Source organism: Oncorhynchus mykiss, chromosome 9 (genome assembly GCF_013265735.2).
Source record: "Oncorhynchus mykiss isolate Arlee chromosome 9, USDA_OmykA_1.1, whole genome shotgun sequence".
Lineage (NCBI taxonomy): Eukaryota > Metazoa > Chordata > Actinopteri > Salmoniformes > Salmonidae > Oncorhynchus > Oncorhynchus mykiss.
In genome coordinates, this window is record NC_048573.1 from 43,574,725 (window position 1) to 43,594,562 (window position 19,838).

Consider the following 19,838-nt stretch of genomic DNA (forward strand, 5'->3'; position numbering starts at 1 on the left):
ATGAGTCTGGAAGGAGAGTTTACAGTCTAGCTAGGTATTTGTAGTTGTCCACGTATTCTAAGTCAGAACCGTCCAGAGTAGTGATGCTAGTTGGGTGGGCGAGTGTGGGATGCAATCGGTTCAGAAGCATGCATTTAGTTTTACTAGCGTTTAAGACCAGTTGGAGGCTATGGAATTCGTGTTGTATGGCATTGAAGCTCGTTTGGAGGTTTGTTAAGACAGTGTCCAAAGAAAGGCCAGATGTTTGCAGAATGGTGTCGTCTGCGTAGAGGTGGCTCAGGGAATCATCCGCAGCAAGAGCGACATCGATATATACAGAGAAAAGAGTCGGCCCGAGAATTGAACCCTGTGGTACCCCCATAGAGACTACCAGAGGTCCGGACAACAGGCACACTGACACACAATTGACCGACTGAAATCTATCTGAGAAGTAGTTGGTGAACCAGGCGAGGCAGTCATTTGAGAAACCAAGGCTGTTGAGTCTGCCGATAAGAATACGGTGATTTACAGAGTTGAAAGCCTTGGCCAGGTCGACGAAGACGGCTGCACAGTACTGTCTTTTAATCGATGGCAGTTATGATATTGTTTAGTACCTTGAACGTGGCTGAGGTGCACCCGTGACCAGCTCGGAAACCTGATTGCACAGCTGAGAAGGTACGGTGGGAATCGAAATGGTCATTATCTGTTTGTTAACTGGGCTTTCAAAGACTTTAGAAAGGCAGGGCAGGATGGATATAGGTCTGTAACAGTTTGGGTCTAGTGTGTCACCCTTTGAAGAGGAGGATGACCACGGCAGCTTTCCAATCTTTAGGGATCTTGGACGATACGAAAGAGAGGTTGAACAGAATGGTAATAGGGGTTGCAACAATGGCGGCGGATAATTACACATACAGTACCTGTCACACCCTGACCATAGAGAGCCCTCGGGGTTCTCTATGGTGTTTTAGGTCAGGGCGTGACTAGGGGGGTTCTAGGTATTGTGTTTCTATGTTTGTGTGTGAGTATGGTTCCCAATTGGAGGCAGCTGATTATCGTTGCCTCTAATTGGGGATCATACTTAGTTTGTCCTTTTTCCCACCTACGATGTGGGATATTGTTTCGTATTAGTGCCTATGTGCGCTACGTATTGCACGATCGTTTTATCTTTGTTGTTTTTGGAAGTTTCACTATTAATAAAATGTGGAACTCTACTCACGCTGTGCCTTGGTCCACTTATTTATACAACGGTCGGGACAGTACCAGTCAAAAGTTTGGATACACCTACTCACAGCAATAGAAAACAACTGTTGATGTCTGTATACAATGCTCCAGGCTATGACAATGTCTTCCTGTTCTTTGTTTTGTTATGTGTTATACAGTACCAGTCAAAGGTTTGGACACACCTACTCATTCAATGGTTTTTCTTTATTTTTTACTATTGTAGAATAATAGTGAAGACATCAAAACTATGAAATAACACATATTGAATCAAGTAGTAACCAAAAAAGTGTTAAACAAAGATTCTTCAAAGTAGCCACCCTTTGCCTTGATGACAGCTTTGCACACTCTTGGCATTCTCTCAACCATCTTCATCTGGAATGCTTTTCCAACAGTCTTGAAGGAGTTCCCACATATGCTGACCACTTGTTGGCTGCTTTTCCTTCACTCTGCGGTCCAACTCATCCCAAACCATTTCAATTGGGTTGAGGTTGGGTGATTGTGGAGGCCAGGTCATCTGATGCATCACTCCATCGCTCTCCTTCTTGGTCAAATAGCCCTTACACAGCCTGGAGGTGTGTTGGGTCATTGTCCTGTTGAAGAAATAAATTATATATATGGTACCACTAAGTGCAAACCAGATGGGATGGCGTATCGCTGCAGAATGCTGTGGTAGCCATGCTGGTTAAGTGCACCTTGAATTCTAAATAAATTACAGACAGCCACAAGCAAAGCACCTCTACACAATCACTCCTCCTCCATTCATGGTTGGAACCATACATGCAGAGATAATCCGTTCACCTACTCTGCGTCTCACAAAGACACGACGGTTGGAACCAAAAATAAAACATTTGGACTCATCAGACCAAAAGGACAGATTTCCACAGGTCTAATGTCCATTGCTCGTGTTTCTTGGTCCAAGCAAGTCTCTTATTATTGGTGTCCTTTAGTAGTGTTTTTTTTGCAGCAATTCGACGACAAAGGCCTGATTCACGCAGTCTCCTCTGAACAGTTGATGTTGAGATGTGTGTTACTTGAAGTCTGTGAAGCATTTATTTGGGCTGCAATTTCTGAGGTGCTGGTAACTCTAATGAGAGCCAGTTTCATCATAGCGCTTGTTGGTTTTTGCAACTGCACTTGAGGAAACTTTCAAAGTTCTTGAAATGTTCTGGATTGACTGACCTTCATGTCTTAAAGTAATGATGGACTGTCATTTCTCTGCTTATTTGAGCGGTTCTTGCCATAATATGGACTTGGTATTTTACCAAATAGAGCTATCTTCTGTATACCACCCCTACCTTGTCACAACACTGATTGGCTCAAACGCATTAAGAAGGAAAGAAATTCCACAACTTAACTTTTAACAAGGCACACCTGTTAATTGAAATGCATCCCATTCATTAAGCTGGTTGAGAGAATGCCAAGAATGTGCAAAGCTGTCATCAAGGCAAAGAGTGGCTACTTTGAAGAATCTCAAATATATAATATATTTAGATTTGTTTAACGCTTTTCTGGTTACAACTTGATTCCATATGTGTTATTTCATAGTTTTGATGTCTTCACTATTATTCTACAATGTAGAAAATAGTAAAAATATAGAAAAACCCTTGAATGAGTAGGTGTGTCCAAACTTTTGACTGGTACTGTGTAACACATAATAAAACAAAGAACAGGAAGACATTGTCATAGCCTGGAGCGTTGTATACAGACATCAACAGTTGTTTTCTATTGCTCGATCATTAGCCAGCTTTTGACATTCTTTTTAAATGAAGTTATGGCCTGCGTTGCTTTGAGTTGCTGTGGTAGTTTGTTCCACTCATATATATCATGTATATCAAAAGGTGTTCTTACCAGTTAGACACTTACATTTAAATTTGATAGGTAGGTAAGTAGGAGGAGGAAGTGTACAATAAAAGCCATGGGTTGGCTTTGAACCCGTGTGATGTGAGCCCTGATTCATAAGTTCCAGGGGCAGCGGCTTTGACCACTGGGCCACCGCCACCCACTGATTAATAGTTATGTAAAGATGGGTTTGTCATGGCTAAGGACCCTGTAGCTGGATGTGGTGAATCCACGGTGTGCCATCTGTCAACAGGTGCACAAATATGCAGAGTCATGGTAAATTGCACAGTTTTGCCCACGGCATGTTTGTGTGTGTCTATGTGTGTGTGTTTGTGTGCACGGGTCTGTGCATGCATGTATGTGTGCCAACAGCCATGGTTGCAACTGGTTGTTTCAGGCTGTTAATTGATTTTGTATTCGGAGCTTGCAGTGTGAGATTCTATGTGTCATGACATGAACAGTTAGGGGATACAATTTGAAAGAAGTGCACAGCGTATAGGCATTCAGAACTTGCACTCTACAGATGAAACATGATGATTTATTATTAGAACTGTTTATAACCCCTGACATGAACGTTCTGTAACACCTTTATGAACTTTATAGTAACCCACCCATTTTATTCAACATTACTCACTCATTACACAACCAGTGGACTTGATATTTTATTTTATTTAGCCGTTATTTAACTAGGAAAGTCAGTTAAGAACACATTCTTATTTACAATGACGGCCTACCCCGGCCAAGCCCTAACGACGCTAGGCCAATTGTGCGCCGCCCTATGGGACTTCCAACTACAGACGGTTGTGATACAGCCTGAAATCAACCCGGGTCTGTAATGATGCCTCTAGCACTGAGATGTAGTGCCTTAGACCGCTGCGCCACTCGGGAGAACATTTTGATACATGGAGAGACAACATATTATCAGCCTTATCAGAAGATATTATACTTGCTTATACAAACTGAAATTGCTTCAGTTTCACATAGAAATGATACTGAAATAGCTCCAATGTGTAGTGAGCATAACATCAGAGCCACACAATATTCCAGTGGAACTCATGCTAGAAATGTTTGGGGAAATATGCTTCAGTACGAGTGAGGCATGTGTGATGGGTGCATCCATCCATCAATGTGTCACCCTGGCTTGCCTTGTGCACCAGCCTGAGTGAAGTGACAGGATTTGGGTTTTGTTGGTGTGTATGTTCACAGCAGACAGGGAATGCAGGGAAATAGGTCACACACACACACACGCACACATATTGATAGTGTCCCTGTCACTATACACTGTGAGTGGATGGAAGCAACATCCTAGCGATGAAACAGTACCATGTAAGGATATTTGACACTGCTGTAATTGTTGTGTTAGTCGTGAGGTTGTCATGAGGTTGCCAGGCAGCTTCATTAACACTGTGCAGCCAGCGACCAAGTCTTCCCATGATGCAGCCAAGTGCAGCGCGACTGAAGAAAATAGTCCCACGCAACAATAGTGTCGACAGGGGTGTAAAAGACTTGACAGAAGTGAGTGTGGATGGGGCTCAAAGACACGGTGTGTGTATGTGTATGTTGATCTGGGTGAAACTGTACTAAAAATGGCCGCCTTTCTCTTTCCACAGCTTGAAGGAGATGAGGAGCAGAGGCGTTTTGAGGATGGCAAAATGCGATATCTCCAGAATAAGGCAAAGAGACTGGCAGACAAGGAGCGCCAACAATGACACCACAACCCGGAATACTCCATCATCCAACCCACAGCACTTAGATGGAAAACTTCCCTATCTTATTACTAAACCTAAAACTAAAATAGATGGGGTCTGACTTGAAAAAATGTATGACTTGAAAAAATTCATCATACTCTTCTTGACTTTTTAATGTAAGCTTCATTGCTGCACACCAAAGTGTCTATATGTGTATGTAAAAGAAAGGAGATACGTATGTATCTTTATTTTATCGTCAAAGATTTTTATTTAAGAAGGCTATCGACGATCAGTCTGTGTGCAAAGTTATGGGTCTGTATATGCATTGATAAATACATTTAAAGTAAATAAATACTGTACATGGTAGCCAGATGTTTCTGTCTGTCCTTTGCTTGCTCACTGATGTCCTAGGCCCGGGCTTGCCTTGGCTGAGAGGGCATCCACTAAACATATTTTATGCATTCTGTCGTTCACACAGAAATCAGTCCCTGGCTCGGGGGCTATGACTCTGCTCCTTCCCTCTCTCACTCACTCGCTCTCTTGTCATTTCAGCAAGACATGACACCCACCATCTCAGATTGTTCAGGAATAGTTTTGGTAGTTAGAAACAGATAACATTAGCGTTCCTTGCAACATTATTTTGTTGCATTTTTATTTGAGCTAATTAAGCTAACTAATTACAACCAAATTGGCCCTTTTTAATGATAGGATTCATATAATATCCAATAATTATAGTACACAACATCCGATTTGGAGCAAACTTCTTCCTACCATTGAGTAAGACATGAGGAATCCAATAAAATGGTAAAAAGCCACCCACGGACCCCCCCACACCCCACGCCAATCCCACCCCAACAACCAGTTTACAGTATCAGCTCTCTATGTCTGACAAGTAGTATGGAGCTGTGGCTTGGAGTATTGCTTCTTCATCCCATGTAACCTGTGAATCTGATATTTTTTTTCCCCTATTCAGAGAAATCTGCCATTGAAGTCTCTTGCATTCTTTTTCATACATTTGTTTGAAAGTAACAGGTTTTGTCCACTAGGTGCCGCTGTTCCTGCTGCTGCCACACCCTTATATTAATTTTGCTGGTCTCAAATAAATGGATCACAATATTTTCTTTGCCACTTTAGGTAGAAAGCCAATAGCTTTTGCTCATGATGAAAATAAATTGTGTGGTCAAGCCAGTTGTGCATAAAAGCAATTCATTATGGTCCAAAGATCCAATTATATTTCAACAAAATAATGTTTCAGGAATGACAATCTTATTTGTTTTTAACTACAGAAACAATTTCAGCACACTCTGAGATGGTGGGTGTCAAAATCCTCTTTCTTGTGCTTCTTGAGGTGGAACAACCCTTAATCTGGCTCCCTACTCTCGCTCTCCACTGTTTCACGGTCTTTCTCTTCATCTCTCCCTCTTTCTCTCTCTCTCTCTCTCTCTCTCTCTGTCTTTCTCTCTCTTTCGCTCTCTCACGATAGATGCAGGGATTCTCCAGTTGCCTGATGTGTTGATAGGACTATACAACATTTAGCCTATGTGTGTGTGTGTGTGTGTGTGTGTGTGTGTGCGCGTGCGTGTGTGTGTGTGTTCATATGTGTGTGTGTGCATGTGTGTGGTGTGTTTCCATGCAACACGACAGACCTCTGGCACGTAGATTGTTGCCTCCGGGACCAACCAACATCCCTAGCTAAATGAACATAGATCAACAGCTATTCAAATATCTCCAAATAGGGATCCCGAGGCAACTCTACATTCAGAAGATGAAGTCCCTGGTCTTAGATTTCTTTTCACCTAGTCACCTGCCTGCTACGGTAAAGATGCAACTAATAGGAGACACCATCTAAATCAAGAAAATGTATAACAAACATGAACCAAGGTTGTTAACCACTGCTTTAAGCCATCAAAAGTATAGTAGTATAGTTTTCCCATTTTGGGATAGTATCTATATGGCTGTTTGAGATAGTTTTTCCTACTATTTAAACAGGCGTAAGGTTACACAGCAAGACAGTGTGTCATTGGACTCCCGAAGGTTATTGTCTTCACAGCTGTGTGCTTTTAATTGTCCCATTGAAAATGAAATGGAAGAGGAAGAGGGAATATGAGGAGAGGAAAGGGGGTTGTAGACAGAGTTTTATCTCAGATAAAGTATCTGGCCTGTTCAATAACACTGCTAATATACCACGTAGGCTATACACACAACCAGGCCTGCAACTCCACCAGATAGTGGAGAGCTAACTAGTATCATTTTGATTATTGAATTTTTTAAAATGCTGCATTTACTGAGACAGTCCCGTTTAAAGTAATAATGAGGAACTTTCAATGTGCTGAAACGCATTGAGTACACGCCTTCTATTAACTACTTTAACTACTTCGTCTTGTGAGTATATCTCACTGTCCATCCTCACTCCCCCTCATCCTTGTTCCTCACTCCCAACAATACAAATAAGATGCATACTGGCACTCCTTTGCAGTGGTGGAAAAAGTACCCAATTGTCATACTTGAGTAAAAGTAAAGATACCTTAATAGAAAATGACTAAAGTAAAAGTGAAAGTCACCCAGTAAAATACTACTTGAGTAAAAGTCCAAAAGTATTTGTTTTTAAATATAGTTAAGTATCAAAAGTAAATGGAATTGCTCAAATGTAGTTAAGTATCAAAAGTAAAAAATCATTTCAAATTCTTTATATTAAAGCAAACCAGACGGCACAATTTTATTTGTATTTTTTATTGACGGATAGTCAGGGGCACACTCCAACACTCAAGACATCATTTACAAGCAAAGCATTTATGTTTAATGAGTCTACCAGATCAGAGGCAGTAGGGATGACCAGGGATGTTCTCTTGATAAGTGTAACGAGTACATTTGGGTGTCAAGGAAAATGTACATTATTTTATTTAGGAATGTAGTGAAGTAAAATGGTAAAGTACAGATACCACAAAAAACTACTTAAGTAGTACTTTAAAGTAATTTTACTTAAGTACATGACACCACTGCTCCTTTGCGGAGTGTATCTATATTCTATAGCCTAACCTGTTTCATAAAGACTGTGTCTCAGGTCGTTTCCTCCTCCTCCTTCGTACGGCCCGGGACGTGTTCCCAACATTCCAGCCCAGCCTTAGGGGGTTTGCGGCCGCCTCGCGCTCTTACCCAATGTGGATACTGACAAGGCTATTTGGAAGACGAATTATCCACAATGACGGGAGGAAACCCATTAGGAGGGAGGGATGGAGGGAATAAACGATCCGGAGGAGAGAGAGAGAAAAAGAGAGAGCAATCTGGTTTCATCAACGCTGGCTCCCGGCCTGTTTTATAGGTTCCACCCGCTGTGCATAGTGGGGAGAGTCACGATCACTAAGGTGTTCACTGATGGCAGGGCCAAACGACCGTTAAAGGATGAATAGAAATGCAGCCTATCTAGCTAACATCCACAAGGTTCATGTAAAAACAAATAAGCTCTTGAATGTTAAAACTCTGGTATGCTGTATACTGTGGCCAACAGTCCAAGTCTACTCATAGGCATACTGTTAGAGGCAACTTGCTGTTGGAGAAAAATAAACTAGAAGATAAATAACAAGGGGATATTGGCCTACTCTTTGAGAGCTAGAGGAAGAACACAAACCTAGAAATACGAGATGCTGCCACTGGAAAAAGAGTGAGTTAAATGAACCAATCCCATGAACCCTGCTGAAGAAAAGGAAACAGCATACATTTCATGCTGGTATTTTCTGGTCTATGCTGGTCAGTGCTGGTCAGATGCTGGTCTGACTAGCATTGTCGAGCTGGTTATGCTGGTTTACCAGCATGGTCTAGCAGGTATTGCTGGTGATCAGCCTTCACTATGTTTTGGACACTGGTGATCAGTCTTCACTATGTTTTGGACACTGGTGATCAGTCTTCACTATGTTTTGGACACTGGTGATCAGTCTTCACTATGTTTTGGACACTTGTGATCAGTCTTCACTATGTTTTGGACACTGGTGATCAGTCTTCGCTATGTTTTGGACACTGGTGATCAGTCTTCACTATGTTTTGGACACTGGTGATCAGTCTTCACTATGTTTTGGACACTGGTGATCAGTCTTCGCTGTGTTTTGGACACTTGTGACCAGCCTTCTCTGTGTTTTGGACACTGGTGATCAGTCTCCGCTGTGTTTTGGACACTGAGGACCAGCCTTCTCTGTGTTTTGGACACTGGTGATCAGCCTTCAGTGTTTTTTGGACACACACCAGCTTATGCTGGTGACCAAGCTGGTCCATGCTGATCTAGCATGGTCAGACACTAGCTGGTTAAGCAACATCATATTTCCCAGCATGCTCTATTGCAGTTGATTTTTAGGATTGTTTGTTTCATTATCTTTTTTGTTTGTTGTACACAAAGATAAATAACATACATTTGTGTAAACTAATCCAATTTGTTAGTTGGACTTATTGCACCTGTTACTGAAATGGTTGATCCAGTTTAGATGGTTTGAGTAGTCACACTTATTTTCCTTTCTAACCCTGGCAGTCATTCTGAATGCATATTTCTGTGAAATAAAGTTCCAATTGTTAGATATCCCCACTCTGGCTGCATTCCAATAGGAATTAAACATAACTTTGCAAGCCAGCATGATGTGACTTAATGCTGGTTTTGCTGGGGATCAGCTTATGCTGGTCAATAGCAAAGCACAGCGAGGGCTGGTCACCACAAAAACGCAGTGAAGGGACCACGAAAACACAGCAAAGGCAGGTCAACAGCAAAGCACAGCGGAGCCTGGTCACCACGACAACACAGTGAAGGCTGGTCCCCAGCAACACCTACACCTATGCTGGACCAAGCTATGCTGCTCTATGCAAGTTTTGTCAGCAGGGTAGTGAGTGTACGGCTGCTTAAAGGGTCATGCTTTAAGAATTCTTAGCTGCCAGAAACGGAAAAGTGTATTCACAAACACAAGCACAGACTAGTTTAGATTAGACCGGAAGTCATGTAGATTTGTGTTGTTATTGTTTCTACTGACCTCTGAACTTAATAAGCAGACCTTCAAATGTGTTCCCAAAGTATTCAATGCTGGTGTGTACAGTAGGACTGCTGAGGGAGGTTGGCTGAGCTCACACAGGAGGTGGGAGACGGGCAGACCTGTGTTGCCCTGCAGACACAGTGGGCGGGGATGCCTTCTGTCACTTTACTTCCAGGTCACGAAGCGTCACACAGGAAAGGGCCCTGCTCTGTCTTTCTCCCTATCTCTCTCCATCTCTATCGCTATCCCTCCATCTCTCTTTCTATCCCTCTCTCACTATCTCTCCATCTCTCTCTCTCTGTTCTCATACATGACCTGTGATAACCCTTGCAGTGTGCTCATCCAGTGATCAAAGCTCACTGATCTCCTTATATTAAATCAATAGTATCTACTACTATGGATAGATTGGATGCTGGGATGCCAGTTTGTTAAGCCACAATGAAGAATTGATTGAGAATTGACCTAAACATTGATTTCCATTCCAAATCTTCCCTAGCCTTAACCGTAATCTTAACCCATAATCCTTAACTCAGACTCTAATTATAATCATAACCGTAAATCGAACCCCTACATTTAAAATAGCCTTTTTCCTCGTGGAGCCGTGGGAAATGTCCCCACGAGGACTTTGGAGGATTTCAGGTCCTCTCGAGGATAGAAGAACAAGACCACACACACACACACACACACACACACACACACACACACTGTAGTACTACAGTATTCGTTTTTTTTCTTTCACTTTGAATATCCTCCGGCGTGGGAATGATCTCAGAATGATGAATATTTGGTATGGATGTTACAGACAGCCAAATAGTTACTCAGCTCATCTGAAGTGGCTTGGGGTGCTCAATTAATGGAATATTTCCATCCTGAGATGTTGTTACAGTACAGATGCTCATTAATGCTACTCCTTACAAGCATGTCACGTGGAGCCCACAATCACCTAACACAATGCATTGCTATGGACACCAGAACGGTATTGAGACAATACATGTAAGGCAATGCATGCAATGGCTATAGGTTGCCTCCCGTGACCTTGTTGTAATTGTGGTGTATGGGTGGGATAACATTTGAAATGTTATATTTGATGTTGAATGCATCTTTGCATGGTCTTTCAGATCGGATTGTAGGCCTAATGTAGAGGCCCTCAAAATAAGGTCCCAAATCCTTTTTCATGAGCTATCTTGGAAACACAATATAAGATGATATAGACAGCAAATTCTCTGGTTCAATCAAAATGCATCATGCAGGGGAGGATTTCTGTATTTTGAAAGTTACATACCAAAAGATTGTTTTGGGGTGGAGTTTTCCTTTAAACGTGTCTATGGGTCCACACGTTTCAATGTTAAATTAATCATTTGCTTAGTGTAAAGCCTTATTTGCATATTTTCCAGTACACCTTGCCTTTCAAGTGAATTGTGAGTTACCACTCATGACTGTATTTGTTAGTGACAAAGACATGGTTGTTGCATTTGTTCATTTTCAATCCTGTGGCCTTCACCAAGTGAGATTCTAATTGAATATGTAACATAAAAATGACATTTCTTAACACAATCAGAATGTACACATTATGATGGCTTGCAAAGTGATGTGTAATTTCTATTGGAATCCAGAGTGGAGATATCCAACATTTGGAATTTTTATTCACCCACAACCTGCATTCAGAATGACTTCCAGCGTTGACAAGACTAAGATATGAGACTACCTAAAGCATTTAAACTGGAACAACCATTTCAGTAATGGGTGTAATAAGTCCAAGTAAGAGATTGGATTAGTTGAGAAAAGTTTGTTATTTATATTTGAGTAGCATAAGTCTAATTCATCAATGTAAATGCAAAAACATTTACATTGAAACAAACAATTGTCAAAATCAACCTACATTTGAGCATGCTGGCAAATATGATCATGTTTTGTTCCAAATCTGGTTATTAACACCAACACTGGGGTTCTTTTACACCAATGAGTGTTAATTTAACACTTACAAAGTTCATTTGTAACTCTGAATCAACACCAGAAATGTTACACTGAAAAATCAACACTAGGTAACACTGTCCAATTTGTTGCGTAGGACATTGTCTCACCCCTCAGAAAATAATAAAATAAAATGAAAGAAAATAATTATTAAGGTGAGTAGAGATCCTTATGCCTTATTCACACTATAGAATATTTTATTTCCAGATTGTGCTTTCCAGCATAGTTACCTCTTAGCTGGAAGATGTAGCCTCACCTTCAGTCTTCAAGTAGCCTACAGTGCATACTGCACATCGCAGGTTGGACATCAGTTGAAATGCGTAACGGGCCCACAAAAAAGATGTCAGGCCCTGTATGCACTGCAGTACATTGTGCAGCTCACTTTGAGATGGAAAAAGGATATTCTCTGCCAAGGATGACATAACTTCACTTGATTTGTATAATGCTGCCCAACTATTTAATCTCTGTTCTCATGGTTGTCATGTAGCTATGTTTATTAGTATTTCTCACTAGCCTACAATCTGAGCGCCTGGAGGGAAACCCACTCATGCAGAATCACCAGGAAAGAAGTCTTATGTGTCACGTAACAAGTGCAATAATGTCAGCGAAAAGGGACCACGAGAAGAAGCATAAAGAATATTATTGGAAAACAAGTGGCTGAGGACAAAAAACTATTGATAAATAGGAGGGTGTAATGGTTCTATGAGCTAAGGACTATGCGTGTCACTCAATGAGTCGCGGCAGGATGAGTCGAGATATTAACATCAGAGTAATTCTGTGCCATGGGTGATGCGTGAGCCCCCCGCACGTAGCATCACTTCCTCAAGACACTTCACGAGGATACAAGGTTACCGGCATCTGGACTAGCATTGTCCCTAGCTCATAGAACCGTGGTTACATGAGTAACTTTTGTTCTATTTCGCTTGAGAGACTATGCTAGTCACTCAATAGGATGACAATACCAGAGTAAGTCGGTTTGCGTAGGTCACTGCCTAGAGCAACACATCACCATAAGTGTCCGATGCAGCACCAAGCACAGCTGAGCTCACACCGTGAGGGTCAACCACATTCTCCTGGTAAGAACTTGCATAGGTACTGGGGGGCGCCCAGCTAGCAGCCGCACATACTGTATGTCAGAGAGGGGGACTTCCTTAAGCAGTGCCCAGGGGGTGGCAACTCCCCTAGTGGTGTGCTACAATAGAGGATGGCACTGGGTGGCCAGCTAGGCTACATGCTTGCAGGATAGTGTGAACAATCCAATGTGACAACCGTTGACAACCGTTGGTTTGAGAGAGGCTTCCCCTGTATTCCAACGTCCGCTCCACGTATGTGTTTAGGGATCTCACAAGACACAGAGCATGTACATCAACATCATGAGTGGGGCATGGAGGTGGACAAGGCTGTTAGCACAAATTCCCTGTTGTTGTGACCGGGGGGCAGGACCTTTGGTAGGAAGGCAGGATTAGGCCGCAGAATAACGCTCGCCTTACCCGGGCCCAGGCGATAACATCCATTACTAACAAATAAAGCATGGAGCTCGCCAACCCTCTTGGTAGAGGCGATGGCCACCAGAAACACAGTCTTAAGAGAGAGATGTTTCAAGTCTATAGCGTCGAACGGTTCAAAGGGAGGTCTAGATAGTACTCCAGAATCAGATCCAAATCCCATTTGGGAACTGAGGGGGCTCGTGAGGGGCGTAATCTACAGACTCCCTTAAGAAATATTGCCATGAGCGGATGGCTGCCAAGTGGACCATCCTGCTCTTTATCATGACATGCTGAAATGGCTGCTGTGACTCCCCTGCTGTGACCTCACCCAGACCCCCCTGGTGGTTTATGTTTGGGAGAAAAATTTAGCAGAGCTAGTTGGAGTGTTCATGTGGAGTTTGGACCAGCTAGGGCTCCATGTCCTGCTGGCTGCTCTCCCCCTCAATACTGCTCCACAGCCTGACAAGGAGGCGTCTGTTTGAACAAGTTCCCTCCGATGGACTCTGCCCAAGCGTTTCCTGCCTGGAAGGAATTTCAGGGATCGCCACCTTTGCCAGTGCTCCTGCACATTCCTTAGACACAGTCAGGTGACAATACCTTTGTTCCTTGGAATGTAAACCCTGAGCATTGAACCACCTCTGCAGGTGTAGAAGGCCCACTTTGTATTCAATGCAGTTGAATGCAAAGCGCAGGAACTTCCTGTGAGCCGGGTGAATCGGTACGTGGAAGTAGGCCTCTTTTAGGTCGAGAGTGGTGAACCACTGGCCTGGGTTGATAGCCTGTAGGATGCGGGATGGTTGAGAGGCCTCAAGTCCAGGACGGGGCAAAAGCCAGCATCTTTCTTGGGGACTAGGAAATATACTCCATAGAACTCCCTGTGCTGTTCTGATGGTTTGAGTTGTCTGATTGCATTCTTCTCCAGCAGGGAGGCAATCTCCAGTTGGAGAGCTTCTCTTTTCAAGGAGTCGGCTGCTGAGTTGACCAAACCTCACTGAATGATGGTGGCCGGCATTGGGACTGGAGTGTGTACCCCTGTAGGACTGTATCTAGCTCCCAGGGGCACTCCATAAGCTCCTACCACTTTTCCAGATGGGGTTGGGAGAAGAGGCCGATACCGGGGCCACACCCATCAGGATGACTGAGGTGGCCCATCCTTAGTCTAGGTCATTACCAGCAAGGATGGAGATAGCATCAGGATCCTGTCTTAAGTCTTCAACGGATCCTGTCGGGCAGAGAGAGCGGACCTGCGAAAACAGAGAGGCTGCCTGGGCCTCCAACTCATCTAGAGTAGGTCCCCTGTCCTTCTTGGACTGCTTGGTGGGAGGTCCCACCGCTGGGGAGGGTTGTTATGCTTGAGACTGCTCCTGGAGCCTCTAGCATTTGTCTCCTTCATCATAGCTAATCGTGCATCACATAGGCGTCGGCCAAGAGTAGCACAAAACATGCAAGCCAGCATTGCATTTATTGCAAAAGTATGGCATGGATAATCTTCTCCTCGTCTAGACATAAGCAGAAATACAGATGTGTCTTATAGACCAGATAATAGTCTTAAAGTAGTTCTGCTCTGAGGGATATATGTGAATTAAGTCATAATATATTCTATGGATATCAGAATGCATTCGATAAATTCCACTCACAATGTCCAAAATGTATGGATGTGAGGAGCCAAACTCAACTGACACAGTAACAGACTGTGTGAGGTGATGTCCTGAGAACAGACTGGCCAACTTTACGGAGGCGATTACGGAGGCGCACATGCTCTAAATGCAACAGCTGCAGCTCAAGCCAGCAAGAGCGTATGCTAGCTAGGATGCGAAGCCTGGAAATTAAGGTGCGACTCAGCAATCATCAGTCCTACTTCTGGAGAGCAACTGTGTTTAGCTAGAGCTAGATAACACACAAAGTTTCCCCTATCCTGGGTAAGTGCGGTACCCAGCCTCAATCTCCAGAGAAGAGACTAACTCCCAGCTGAAGCTAACAAGCAACAGGTAACGCAATTAGCCAGGAGGCTAACATGCGGACAGACACGACAACTGAGCCTAGTGCCGTGAACAGGTTGGCCCAACCCGTTCACTTTACTTCGTAGCATGGTGTCGACCTGTCAGAAAAATCCTAACTGACGACAAAACACTGCAGAGCACTCCTGGGAGGGTTAAGCTCTTCCCAGAATAGAGTATACTCTACACACTCAACAAAAACTAATCTACAGAGTCTTCATCCACTTCTCACTCTACATTGTAGCCGAGGGAAGAAAAGAGGAAGTAAAGCTATGCGCCCAGGTATTTATAGGGGGCACGCGCATCACACCCATGGTACGGAATTACTCTGATATTTATACCTCGCCAGGCGGAAGGATATCCCAAGTCCCTCAAGCTGAAAATAATTTCTCTTTTGTATCCATTTGCGCTACGATATACTAGGATATAGTATATTCATAATTCACGTCGTTACTCAGCTATCGATGCAAAGCCTTGTCCAGTATAGCTTTAATTTGACGAAAATACATTTCACTGCCGGTGCAACCACACATGCATAAAATGTAGCACCCGGGTCAACTTGTGTTCTCCAGCATTACAATGTACACTGAACAAAAATATAAACGCAACATGTAAAGTGTTAGTCCCATGTTTCATGTTCGGAAATAAAAGATCCTAGAAATGTTTCATACACACAAAAAGCATTTCTCTCAAATGTTGTGCACAAATTTGTTTACATCCCTGCAAGTAAGCATTTCTCATTTGCCATCTGACAGGTGTGGCAAATCAGGAAGCTGATTAAACAACATGATCATTACACAAGTGCACCTTGTGCTTGGTAAAATGAAAGGCCACTCTCAAATGTGCAGTTCTGCCACAGATGTCTCAAGTTTTGAAGGAGCATGCAATTGCCATGCTAACGGCATGAATGTCTACCCGAGCTGTTGCCAGATAATTTTATGTTAATTTCTCTAACATAAGCCTCCTCCAACATTGTTTAAGAGAATCTGTCAGTACATCCAACCGGCCTCACAACCGCAGGCATCGTGTGGGAAAGCAGTTTGCGGATGTTAACGTTGTGAACAGTGTGCCCCATGGTGGCGGGTGGTTATGGTATGGGCAGGCATAAACTACGGACAATGACCACAATTGCATTTATCGATGGCAATTTGAATGCACAGAGATATTGTGATGAGATCTTGAGGCCCATTGTCATGCCTTTTTTAAGATATGTGACCAACAGATGCATATCTGTATTCCATAGTCATGTGAAATCCATAGATTAGGGCCTAATGAATTCATTTCAATTGACTGATTTCCTTATATGAACTATAACTCAGTAAAATGTTTGAAATTGCATGTTGCGTTTGTATTTTTGTTCAGTATAGTTATAATGTTTTTGAAATGACATCTGAATCAAAATAGATCTTAGAGTCTTTTCTCCTCTGAGTCAAATAATCATATTCAACCAGGGTAAAGAAAAAAAGTGGGTAGTTGAAACTACGCATCAATAATGTATTGTATAGATGTTACAAATATAGGCTAAGCACAGAGGAGACGACAACCAAGAAAATGATATTGTCCCAATAAATTATTTCTTATTATTGCGGTTTACTCCCACTGCCACAGGGAACTAAGCATGCCACATCCATCCAGCGGCGCAATCAGATATCGTTCAGTTACTGCTTCTCTTAGCGGCGGGTAGGCCTACATCCTATTTGATATGGAGCATTGTGGCCTTAATTAAATGGGGAAATTTACGAGCAATATCATTTCTTATGACTCATTTTTGTAGATATGACACTCCATTAGTGGTGTGCACCGCCAGCCGTCAAATATACGTTATTTTCTCCAAATAGGACAAAGGACGCGCACGCTACAATAATGGCCACGTACAGCTGTGCTGATACTGTTTCAAATCTGCCCGTTCATTTTCGAAATCACACTGTTGGATTGATGTTAATGGTTGCCGGTGTCGTTCCTCAATTCGGAATGTAAGGACTGACCACGACTTTTGTGGACTACAGCAAAAGTAATATCACAGAAAGATTGGAATAGTCAGCGGGTGGAATCTTTCATAAGGTAAGAATACAACATTAGCCTAAGCATCCACGCATAATTCTCGAGGCTGGGTGATTAGATTAATTTAACAAACCTATTTACATGATTTATGAACCAGATAAGTAGCTACTACTGCTGTTTATTAAAACAAAACAAAATTGCGTATTGTTGCTAATTCAATGCTTAAGGTAAACTGTATTTCTCTTCACTTAACATGTTGATGTCATGGCGAAACCAACCCTTCATAGACTAGAAAACCAGAGACTAGAATTTATATGCAAACCTCTTGAATAAAATATAGCCTAAACTGTGCCTACATAGGAGGTAATCCTTGGATGCATTTTATTAAATGTTGATATGCCTAATTTGATGAACAAGACAGAATTCGAAACGAATTAACCGTTATCAATTGACAAGGCACGAGCGCTGTAATCATCGGAGAAGTCACGGCTTACTGTACATTGCCTGCAGTCAGAGTGAAGAAGATCTATCTATGTATGATTCCATTGCAAGAACTCGGTTGAACTGTTTAAAATTAAACGCTTGAGAACTTCAGAGTTTGTGAGAAGAAGATAGAAGACAGTTGAATGGTTTTATGAATTGCGTGTTTTATGTATATGGAATTGGATCTCAGAAAATACAACGCTTTGGCAGCATAAAAAACAGTAAATTACAATACAGAAATTACTAGAAAATGGATGCATCTGTGGTTAGGTCTACAGCCTGACTCACCAAAGCTTCTGGTATAACGTAGCAGGTAGCCTAGCTGTTAAGAGCGATGGGCCAGTAACCTAAAAGGTCACTGGTTCAAATCCCTAAGGTGGGCATTGTGCCCTTGAGCAAGGTAGTGTACACTGAACAACAACTGCTCCCTGGGCATTTGATTAAGGTATCCCTCCCCCCACCTCTCTGAATCAGAGGGTTAAATACGGAAGAGGCATTTCGGTTGAATGCATTCAGTTGTGGAACTGACTAGGTTTTCCCCTTTCTTGCGCCTTTTCAATATATCAACTACAATGGTGTCTTGTGAACATTATCAATCATTTATATCAGGCACATATTCATCCTCAGGCAGAGACTGTAGTACTTTGTTTCAACTTTTTTGTTTCCTATTGAATTGCGTAAAACATTTTCGTTTTTGTTAAGTTATACCAAGCTTTCGTGTCTAATGGCAGGTAATGATTTTTCTTGGCTCTGCCGTTGCGTTGCATTGTGGCCAGTTGTTTGCGCCAACCTAATCATTTAAGTATTGTCTAACAGGGCCATAAGGAAAGGGACGGAGGAACTGCTTATTGCCACCACTTTTGTCTGTAGATTACCATATATTACACAACTGACAGGATATTGGAAATTGGTTGTCGGTGTGACTGAAAACAACATTTGCCTACTGAGCTAAACCTTCTGAGAGAGCCACTACACAATTGTTTAGGTCTCTGGCATGGTGTCAGAAGAAGCCCGTCTGGTGAACTGGCTCCACTACTTTCACTCTTCCTTTCAATCTTGGCACCAGTGTTACTGACCATGTATCGTCCGGACTGCATTAACCTGCTAAGCAAAAGCCGAGACGTTGGGTCTTTCAGCACAAACACAAAATTACAAGTCTTTCAGGTCTCCGGCAAGGTTACTCATCACATGAAACAAGTGAATTAACTATCTCATATACCACATCTATCTATATATCATTGATAGGCCTACATCTGAGCACCAGTACAAACCTTTTCTTACACACACCTGAACATGAGCACACATTTACCACACACCTTTGAAAACAAAGACCAATATACTGGACACAAATACTATTTACAAATACACATTCAGGTACACACTTGAATACAATTATACATGCAATCCTACACCAAATTACATGCATTACTATGCATTTGCACATGACTTGAGAATATTCCATATCATACACACCTGAACAGAAATGAGATGCTTCCTAGTCATTCAGTAGTATTAATTAAGGCAGCTTATGAATCATACACACAAGCTTGTCACCTGCCGCCCCTCTGTTTAAAATATTTTAACTAGGGCATTGCCGACTGGGATTCTTTTTTAGACTTGTGAATTACGGGGTGCAGGTGCACTAGATAGCAAGGTTATTATAGTAAACTAAAACTGAAATTTAAGCCAAAACTAATCATGAAAAAACAATTTAGTAAACTGAAATAAAATAATTAACTTGTTTCAAAAACTAAAACTGTACTGAAACTATTATCTTCGACTCCAAAAGAAACTAAAACACAATAATAATCATTGTGAATTATGTTCAGTTTTAATTTTCTTTTCAAACATTGGGCAAAAATCAAATGGGTTTTCATTTAGGTTTTCAAGTTTTTGGGGGGATTTTCAAGCTACTGATCTGTCTGTGAGGAAAGCCGCTGGAGACAAGAAGCAAGTACAGGGAGGGAACATTTAGTGAAATACGGACAGGAACAGAATACGGAGTTTTCCCCTGTCTGGACAAAAACACCAATGCTGACATAGGGATCTAACAGAGGAACAAACAGATATAAGAGGGGCAATCAAAAATGTAATGGAGTCCAGGTGAGTCCAGCGAGCGCTGATGTGCATAATGATGGTGACAGGTGTGGGTAATGATGGGCAGCCTGG

General features: G+C 42.3%; 2 protein-coding genes across 9 annotated transcripts in view; both read left to right on the top strand.

Annotated features, from left to right (window-relative positions):
- Positions 1-5,099, top strand: part of acot7 (acyl-CoA thioesterase 7) — a 70,846-nt gene extending 65,747 nt beyond the window's left edge. For all 8 annotated transcript variants that reach the window (XM_036988074.1, XM_036988072.1, XM_036988071.1 and 5 more), the window contains one exon: positions 4,650-5,099. In XM_036988074.1, the coding sequence (XP_036843969.1) occupies positions 4,650-4,748 (99 nt within the window). In that variant the 3' untranslated portion in view covers positions 4,749-5,099. The remainder of the gene's footprint in view (positions 1-4,649) is intronic.
- Positions 5,100-16,780: 11,681 nt separating this feature from the next.
- Positions 16,781-19,838, top strand: part of LOC110531183 (probable G-protein coupled receptor 153) — a 55,946-nt gene continuing 52,888 nt past the window's right edge. The window contains exon 1 of the mRNA XM_036988078.1: positions 16,781-17,246. The gene's annotated coding sequence lies outside the window, so the exon portion shown is untranslated. The remainder of the gene's footprint in view (positions 17,247-19,838) is intronic.